The sequence below is a fragment of the Sabethes cyaneus genome, chromosome 1, assembly GCF_943734655.1.
Source record: "Sabethes cyaneus chromosome 1, idSabCyanKW18_F2, whole genome shotgun sequence".
Classification (NCBI taxonomy): Eukaryota; Metazoa; Arthropoda; class Insecta; order Diptera; family Culicidae; genus Sabethes; species Sabethes cyaneus.
In genome coordinates this window covers 112,219,291-112,229,102 of record NC_071353.1, presented here as the reverse complement: position 1 = coordinate 112,229,102, position 9,812 = coordinate 112,219,291, and the positions used below count along the sequence as shown (strand labels likewise).

At 38.4% G+C, this 9,812-nt stretch overlaps 1 protein-coding gene across 1 annotated transcript; it reads right to left on the bottom strand.

The window, feature by feature from the left end:
* Window positions 1-272: 272 nt before the first annotated feature.
* Window positions 273-2,421, bottom strand: LOC128741177 (probable serine/threonine-protein kinase dyrk2). Its single transcript, XM_053836799.1, has one exon. The coding sequence runs from the start codon at window positions 2,230-2,232 to the stop codon at window positions 1,249-1,251; it is 984 nt and encodes a 327-aa protein (XP_053692774.1). The 5' UTR covers window positions 2,233-2,421; the 3' UTR covers window positions 273-1,248.
* Between the last annotated feature and the right edge of the window lie 7,391 nt (window positions 2,422-9,812).

Below are 9,812 nucleotides of genomic sequence, written 5' to 3'. Positions count from 1 at the left end.
TAGATTCTACACGATTTATCAGGAAATTAGCGGTCATTAACTTTTCGTCGGAGAACCCAGCCCAAACGCGGGGTTTTGTTTGAAAAAATTTAAATACTGCTTTCTTCTCGTCAATCTGAACACAGCGAATATATTTTCATGAAAAGAATTTTTGTTTCAAACTAAAAAACTGCTTTTGAAATTAACAGAATCGATGAATGCTAATTTCAGCTTAAATTCACTATAAGCCATGGATTTCGGCTCCAGGAACAATGAGCATATGATAAGTTTACTGTTTATTTTCTTAAATGTAAAACAATCAAAAATTAATATAACTTCCAAACATACTTACAGCAATTTGATTGATACCAGACTGAATTTGCTCCTCCTACTATCTACAGCTACACCTGATTGCCTTGCTTTCTAGGATCTACGTGGCTCGAAAATTTCGCTAGTTCGTTTTGAATTTTGCTACAAGATGGATTCACTAGTTATAACTGTACAATATCTTTTTTTTACAATTTTGAGCATACCAATCGAAAATATCGAGTGGAGAATTCGGGACTAATTGGATTTTGCTTTTAAGAAGTTTTGCGTGTTTTGCTCTAAGTATATTCTGTTTTTCGAAAAGGCACTTTAATAAACAATGATCGTTTGGTTATTCTAGTTTTGGATACATTAGTACGTCGCAGCTAACACTACTCAAATCATTAATAATGTAAGATCTACTTCGAATTTGAAATGCTTATAATGAACAATGCATATTGTTGACAGATAATGCAAGAGGTTTGACCTGTATGATATGAAACTCAAAATAGATATCAAAGATTAGATTCTTTGTTTTTTGAATGATTTAGCTCCCCAAGTTGCTTATTCTTGTAAATGAATCATTACTTTTCAATTGTAATATACCAATACAATATTGTATTATTTAAATAAAACCATTTCGTCAAACACTAAGTGACTATAATCATTGTCTTAGCAAAAAACCTTACTGGAAACGATGAAAAACCTTATTTCATTATAAACCTTCGGAAAATTTTCTTAAAATGTCCAATCAATTTCCATGCAAAATACATAACTGAAATGTTCACTGAAGTCCACATTTTAAAAACGGCATAATACACTAAAAAAAATTTCGAAAAAATATATTAACTCTAAATGCGCTGGATGTGGTTCGTCCATCAAATCAACAGCCGGCATCGTTATCACATAACGATATTGGTGCGACTTACAGTCGCAATAATCACTATCAAGGATATGCCAGTATTAGTAGTTGTACATGCCGTCCACGAGAAAGTCCATCCGTCGGTAATGACGGGTCAGCCAGAACTCTTTCGCTCGTCGATAGGACAGCAGAAACAATCCGATCAGCAGCGGGATGGCGAAAATGAGCGTAACCACGGGGACCACATACTCGCGGTGGCCCCCTCTGGAAGGTTCCATCATTCCGACCGGCTGTATGTACTCCTTCGATAGTTCGGCTAGCGGTTCCTCTATGTGCAAGCGCCCATTGGCACTGCTCACGCCACTATTCAGAGAGGAAGCTGCGGAATTGTACCCTGGTTTGGCCGCTTGGAGCAGTCTCGGTTCATCATCTACTGAGTAAGTAATTTTTGGCTTATTTGGAGTTTTCGTAGTGGTTGTCGTGGCGGCGGTGGTGGTTGAGGTCGTGCTACTTGATGCGGTAGGTGATACAGTAACCTTGGAAGAAACTGATATTGCTGCTGAGGTTGCATTTTTGCTTGACGATGATTCATGCTCAGAAGCATTCGGGTTTTTGGAGAATGTTGTGTTATTACTGCCTACCATCGCAGCATTACTGCTACTACTATTGCTATTGCTATCGCTGGCGTTGACCATGGGCACCACAGCAACGTTGTGTGGTTTTGCTTCGCTGGCGTTCGATGTTGCGTTAACGTTGGAGGCCGTGGTCATTGTTGTCGCCGCGGTCGTTGAGGCGAACGTTGCGTTGATGTCGACACCTTTACGAGGCATGATCCTCCCCTTTTTCGCATGTTCCTGATTGGGTTGCTCCCCTGGAAACGATGTTTCTTCCATGGCTGCAATAACATTTGACACCGTCGCGTTCAACTTCCCTTGCAGTGTTGTTATGTTCTGCGATTGGGTTTCGCTATTTTGACTTGTGCCTGCAACTCCATTTGGCAAGTTTTTCAAAGCACTAGAAGCTAAACTCAAATGCATCGAAAATAATGCAATTAATGTTAGCAGCACAACACTTGGTTTATTCATTTTCAGCGATTTCGCTACCAGCAAATGCTAAAATGGCATAATCGTGAAAAGAAAAAATCACACTCGAAAACTTCACTTTACGTTTAGTAACACACAAATTTACTGCTGCAAATATGAATGACACGACCGACACATGCCAAATCCACCAAATCCAAACACTAATGTAAATTGAATTGAATGTGTTTTCTTTTCGTGATCATAAATAATTGTGGCACAGACAGATGCCATATATTAGAGTGACTATATACAGAGTGGCGACAAGTCATCCCAAATGTATGCAATGCGGTTTTTCCAAGGTTTTTCTTTCTCTTTCCTGCATACGCGTTGGATAGTTCGTCTGCTCGATTGGAATGACACTGACAGATAATTGAAGATAGAATTAACAAACGGCCAAAGGCGCAAGCGTATAAACAAACCGAGTGAGGGTTGATTTTCCTATGCTGGTCCAGCATAAAATAACTCTCACTCGTTTTGTTTACGTTTGCGACATTCGCCCTTTTGTTAATTCTATCTAGAATTTAGAGTGACTATATATATATATAGTCACTCTACTAGAATTATCATTCCAATTTTGATATTGTCGCCACTCTGTATATAGTCACTCTACCATATATATTTTTAACTGCTCGAAAATTAGAGAAAATAACTGCTCGAAAACTCTAAGAGGGATTGTGATTGTGGTATGAGAAACAGTCTTTAAACTACATAGAATTTGGATAAATATGTACAAATCTAAAGCCATTTTTGCAAATATCTGCATGAAGTCTATGAAATATATTAAATAATGTACTTTTTTTTAGAAAAATCAGCATTACATGTATTCTACTTAGCACTGATAAGTTGTAAATATAAGTTGCAGTTCGCTGATAAGTAGAAAACCTGGTATCACTGCTAGTTGTAAAAATACACTCCAAAAATTTAACTTGTTCTTTCTATGTGAAAAAGTGAAAAATAAGCAAATTTGTAGTTGATGTTTTATAGTTATCATAATTCACAGTAGAATCAATTTATAATAGAATGCCAGACGTCGCTGCAGCGCTCGTGGTAAACATCACACATTTGAAAATTATGTATTTACATTGTATGCACATATGTGTGAGTGTGAGTGCTCGATTCGAAACGGGAATCTGATTGTCAAACTGCAAAGGCAACCCAATAAAAAATCCTTACTGCTTTTCAGTAAATCACGTAGGATAAATCACCCGATTTGGTCGTTTCGGGGTAATTCGTCGGCAGGAAAAGATTTCAATTGGGTCCTTTTAATCCCTCTAAGGTCTACATCATTTTTAGCACCGCAAAATTCACTAAAATGGCCGTAACTTTTTAATCTTTCAATATTTTTTCACCAAATTTGGGAATTTTACCAAAAATATTTTCTATTTTCATAATATCTATAGATAATGGCCGTATGTCATATGGCCCCGGAGTTATTCCGGAGTTCCTTGGGGGACCGAGATATGACTTTTTTAGATAAAGTTGCCAAATATCTAAAATTTGTTTGAAATCTGTTGATTTTTGTAAACATATCATCGACTGTGGACATATCAGTTACTTTGCCGCAGTTAGGAACCATGGTGCGCGCCATCCGTATCCGGGGGGACACTATAAATCCGGAACCGGTTCCCGTAACGGGACATTTCAGCATCAGTAAAGCATGTCGTGTCGCATGTCAAAAAACATCAGCATTCGACAAAATAGCGATTGGTGATCATCTCATGTCTCTCAGAGGTCGTATGACCGGTTCCGTGTCCGGGGAGGGTTTCTTTTCTGATTCAAGCACGGAACGGATTTCAGAGGAACTTGTCCGGGACCTGGAATCGGCCATATGGCCTCTGAAAGACATGAGCTCGGCAAAATTCCCAAATTTGGTGAAAAAATATTGAAAGATAAAAAAGTTACGGCCATTTTAGTGAATTTTGCGGTGCTAAAAATGATGTAGACCTTAGAGGGGTTAAGCTTGAATCGATGAGGTTTGGGATAGGAACACACATTATGGTATTCAATTTTATATTTTTAGCCGATTCCCGCTAAAAACCTTTTTTTTTGTTTTGTAAAATTTTAAACAAAAATATAACATTTGAGCAACCTTATATAGACAAACTATAGTTGTGCATGGCTATGTCAAGCGGTGTCTAGACAACATGCATTACAAAAATAAACCATAGTTTGCCTTGAAATGTCACGGAAAACTTTTTGTTTACCTTTACGTTTATGCGTTGGTGTGTCAATTTCCAAGTCAGGAAATCGTTTGCATTGTGAAAAAATCCAGTCGCGACCTGAAACTTTCTTCGAGTTAAGTTTTTTATCCAATTTCTAAAAATTCATATGCTAGAGGAGCATGGTTACATCGGTGCAGATTTTATATGAAAAATCCAATGCCGAAATCACTTAAAATCAAAAAGCTTTTCGTTAGTGAAATCCATTCCGAGGTATGTAAGTGTTTGCGATTGTTTAAAATTGGTGTTGAATACAAAACTGCTGTTTTTAGGTCCAGCCGGGTGATTACCGAATAATTAGTGTAAAATATAAGAATCTTCGAAAACGACTTTTGTTGATCCAGACATTTTGCCGCATAAAAACGTACCACTGAAATGACCCAAGCCGGTACTCCTGTTTATTTCCTCGCAGCGAAGAGCATTCATTGGCTTTGCCAGCGTTGCTGATATTGTTCAGGGGTTTGCGTGAGAAAAAAAAAGAAAGGGAAGTATTTTTGCTTTTGTCAACACTCACGCGTTGACAGTTCGGCACGAGATTTCCTGTAAGTGCGAGCAGCCTACGAAATCTCTTTCATCGCTGGCATCGCCAATCGGAAGTTTTTAAATCTCAACGAATTCAAGCTCCAACTGCTTGAAAGACTCCGTTACATCAGATGACAACAATTTGGATGCTCGCTGCAATATAAAACCACATAAAAGCATGGAGGTCAACTTCCATATCGTACTACGAGTTTAATATTTGCATTACAGGATCCAAATTGGTGAACATAGGTTCCACGCTTGCAGTTTTGGCTCGTGTTTTTTTTTCATACTGTTCCGCAGGGTCGATCGTACCGAGATAATACTATCGGCCATCCGTTTGACATCTTTTAGCCAGTCTTAGCACAACTAGATTTAGACTAAATCGGATATACATCGGTCGAATCAGAATTTTTATCCGACAAACAGCAGACAAGGCTGTCAAAACGATCGGATGTCAAACCAGAGTTGCCAGTGTAAAAATTTATTATTGTTCCCAGAAACATATTTTTTCCATTATGTCAAGGAAGATCCCTAATGTCAAGGTAGAAGTTGTAGTTAATTTTTGTTTTTTAGTTTTTTAATGCACTGCAGCTTCTAAAAAAAGAAAAAAAAGATGCTCTCGTAGTCATAATGAGAAGCTTTATCGTTCCTTCTAAAAAAACCACTTTTATTACAAATTTTAGGACCCAATTGGGCAATTTATATATTGATTATACTTAATTCATACAGATTTCAAGTCGTTTTTAAGTCCCTTTAAGGTTTACACCACTTTTAGAACCGCAGAATTCCCAAAAATGCCCGTGACTTGAATCTCTCAATATTTTTTCTTTAAATTTGTGAATCTTTCCGATTTTTTTTTATATTTTCACAATTCCTACAAGTCGTGGTTATACCACAGAGAACAGACATCCATTCAGGAACAAATTTTTCGGGAATTCTTGGATAAAATTTCAAATTGAAATCACCTAATATGCTAGTGTCACCACCACTATAGTTTTCCAACTAGATGATTCTTTTGATTTGCACACTGACAACCTTTGGCTCCTGCATGGCCCGGGAAAAATCCCCCCTCCCCCACATAATTATCCTAGAAGTGTCCAGAAAATCGTGTGACCGTGTTCAAACCCGATAGGATATAATTCCGCCAATCCGTGCCACAATACCCGTCCATGCAAGTGGGAGATTAATGTGCCAGAAAATCGCACTCGAATACGCGGTTTTCACCAGTGTCCTGTGAAGTGCTGAAAAACAGCACCCTCCCGTCGTCGGGTCGTCCCGACCCGTGGATGTCTAACATCAATCAAATAAATAAATAAATAAAGTCCCCTGCGAGATTCGAAGGGGTCCGACAATCCACCCGAGAAGGATGAAGATTCGATCCGTTGTAGACCGACCCTCCATGAAGCCAGCCTTGATAACTTTCCACAAATCTATTGGCTATTCGCAATAGTCGATGGAAGATGACTTGGGACAGCACTTTCTAGGCTGCATTCAGGATAGTGATCGCTCGGTAATCCTCAAAATCCAGCTTTCGCCTTTCTTGTAGATAAGGCAAATAACCCCGTCCTTCCACTTCTCCGGTAGTCGTCCCATATTCCAAATCTTGACAATCAGTTAATCCAGACAGCCGGCCAACTTGTTCGGGCCCATTTTAATAAGTTCCGCTCCAATGCCATCCTTTCTTGCTGCTTTGTTGTTCTTCAGCCGCTGGATGGCGGACCACTACTTAGTGACGATTAATTCGCTTCCAAAACTCTCCGGTATGAACAACATTCGACGCCGACAGCGCCAGTATCGATTGAATTTCGCGTAGCTAAAGCTGCAGCACCCGAACAGGACGAACGAAACATGAAGCCGCTCTCGAGGATTGTTGGGACGCCATCCAAACAGCCATCACCAGCGTAGCAGGGAATATCCGCTGGGCATATAAAACGGAGTCAGCGAAACCATGTACGATGAATGGCAGGAGGATAATGGATGAGGTGAATACTGTGCGAGTGGAAAATAAGTTCACTAACATAAACATAACCCAGGTAACCAATAAGCATTACCATAAGCAGTAAATCAATCGCTTATTAGCATATCTGGCGTTTTATACAGCACGCTGCTGTATATTAGCTTTTTGAATGCGTAGCTGTTGTAAATTAGCAAGCAAAATTCTATTTTAAATCTTCTTGTCGGTAATCAGCTGGTAGCAAGCATTGTCAGCATTTTAAGAGGGTTAGCAGTAAAGTAGCTGTATATTTTGCCAAAGTAGCAATTAAGTAGCAATTAAGGTGGCTTAAATGCTTATTGGCGTGCATGTAAATAGCATTGGTAATGCTTATTGGGTACCTGGGAAGTTCTACCAGAAACTGAATGCAACCCCTAAAGCTTTGTGCTGCGAACCGAAATGTGTCGGAATAAAAAGGGCAGTATCTTGACAGACGACCAAAAGGTTGAAGACGAATACCTGAACGGTTCCCAAGTAGAGAACTAAGGCGGCGGGGGAAGCAATTTTGACACTGCAACAAATATGGAAGTTAAGGACGCAATTTGGCGGCTGAAGCATAATAAATCGGCTGAGGATAGCATCAAAGTAGAGTTTTTTTAGGGTAGGCCTGAAACGCTGCCGTCCGCATAACTGCAACGGCTTCAGTGATCTTCAGTTGTGCCTGATTGACGGATGATGGATCATGAACTCGTGCAATATCTAAGGAAATGGGACCAGCAGATCCGAACCAAGTTTATTGGAGGACATTTCGTCATCAGGTTATGTTTTAGGACGGAAAGCCAATCAACGAGCGAGGTCAACAAATGGACAGTCGAGTACGGAATGCCCTCGGAATGGAAGAGAAACAGCCATGAACTTAGAACGCTGGAAAAATATTTTAATTCAGGATATGTTGAAAGACGATTTTGCCAAATAGACTAGTAACAACATGTAATTTGGATAAAGCCGTGGAAACGCAAAGAAAAAGGGTAGAATTTCTTTCAATTTCCAAGAAAAAGAACAATTAAAATTTTCTTTCGGTAATGTATAATAAAAAAGACTCTTGTTTAAACTTTCAAAATTTCATCGAGTAGAGGAGCCGTTTTGTTTTGTTTTGTTTTTGTATTATTTACAAAAGTTCTACTTCTCGCTATCGACTCAATATCTTCAAACAGGCCTTAGGTTACTACAGATTTTGGTTCCTTGTATGTGCTATTCAAAGAAGCTTAAATATAAAGAAGAGAAAGAAAACTTCTCACATCAGCTCAGCTCCACTTGTCAAGCTTTCTAAACCAATCGAACACTAGCACAATCCTATGTGTGCTTTTGTGTAACTTGTTAAATTGGGTTCGATTTAAAAATTTGTCCCATTTTTGCGATGATTCAATACAAAATTCGAAGGTTTTTACGGTTTTGTGTTCTGTTTGTCAGCCAAAGACACCAAGAACAGGTTTGAGTTTTTAGATGAAATAAATTTCCCGATTAGTTTAGGAAAGTGGAGTTTGAGCTACATGTCGCTTCTTTAGTTTGAGTTTCTTTCGTGCTATTCACATTTTCAAATAGCTAAAGATTTGATCCGATGAAATCTTTCCCTTTTAGTGTTGGTTGTTGTTCTGTTTTGCTAGTTTTCGTTCTCCACTGCACTCAATGTGATTTCTCTTTTTACAGTTTGAGCGAATTTGGTCAATTCCATTGCTATTCCATTGCTACTTTGCTATTCAATAATAAATAGAATATTTTAGTTCGTAATATGTATATAAACTCCAATCTCCCACTAACGATAAACGGTCGCATCCATTTCTTTTGTTATCCTACAATATCTTACCACAGATGTTTGGTGACTAAAATTTTTGCTATACAACAGACAGTTATTGTTTGTTAGCTTGCTTACGATTAGTTGCGTGTGATGTTTTTTCTTTTTCTTTAGCTTTTGACGTTACGTACGAGCTATGAGAGTATTCGTGATGTGTAACTACATTCGCATTTTCGCCGGTGCCAGCCTACTTTACATTAGGCAATAGTTGCATGAACGACAGTATCGGAGCATTCGTTTGCGTGTTATGCGCGTGTGTGCGATATTGTTTGTGTTTGAATTCAATTATTCATTCTTTAGGCTAGTGTGTGTTTGTTGTTTTCACAATTCTACTGGAACGGAAACCTCGGTTAGGATTGGTTAAATTTGTACTTGATTACAAGTAGCTGAGTGTACGCTTTCAAGTTTCATCCATTAAAATTGGCTTGTTTCACATTTCTAACATTGTTTTTTTTTAGGTTTATCCGTAAAGTATGCAAAAGACACTTAAACACGTAGGTATACAAATATACGTCGGTCAAATTGTTGTTAGGGATATTTTTTGCTAAGATTTGTGTATATCAATGGGGTTTTTACATTATGTATATAATATTAATCTCAATATCGTATTGTTTTAGCAGTTACTATAATATGACTACGGGAAAAAGTATTGGAATTCGTACGAAACACGATTTGACAACCACATTAAACGAGAATCGATTGAATTAATGAGAATGTGTTTGTGAGAGCGTGCATCTGGACAAAAATATACACGTGCAATGGTGGTAATATGTATTTGTATAAAAGTACGCGTTCGGGCGAGTCTATTGATATGCTGTCCAGGTTGTATTGTTTTTGTTTGAATGGAGGAGTTTAATCCTTTTACAGAACACAAGACTAATGCGAAATGAAATCTGAATCGTTTTTCGACAGTTGCGTCATTTGTATAGAGTTGCATCATATGTTTAGGAGGAAAGGGGTTCTCATGAGAAAGGAGCGAATATACATTGGCACGAGTATAGCATGTTTGGATTTGGCCATGGATTGCCATTGTTTTTTCCCTAATTAGGGAGAATAA

What these genes read in the sequence shown, in the direction of transcription:
- LOC128741177 (XM_053836799.1), bottom strand. Translation starts at nt 2,232, where the DNA reads ATGAATAAACCAAGTGTTGTGCTGCTAACATTAATTGCATTATTTTCG.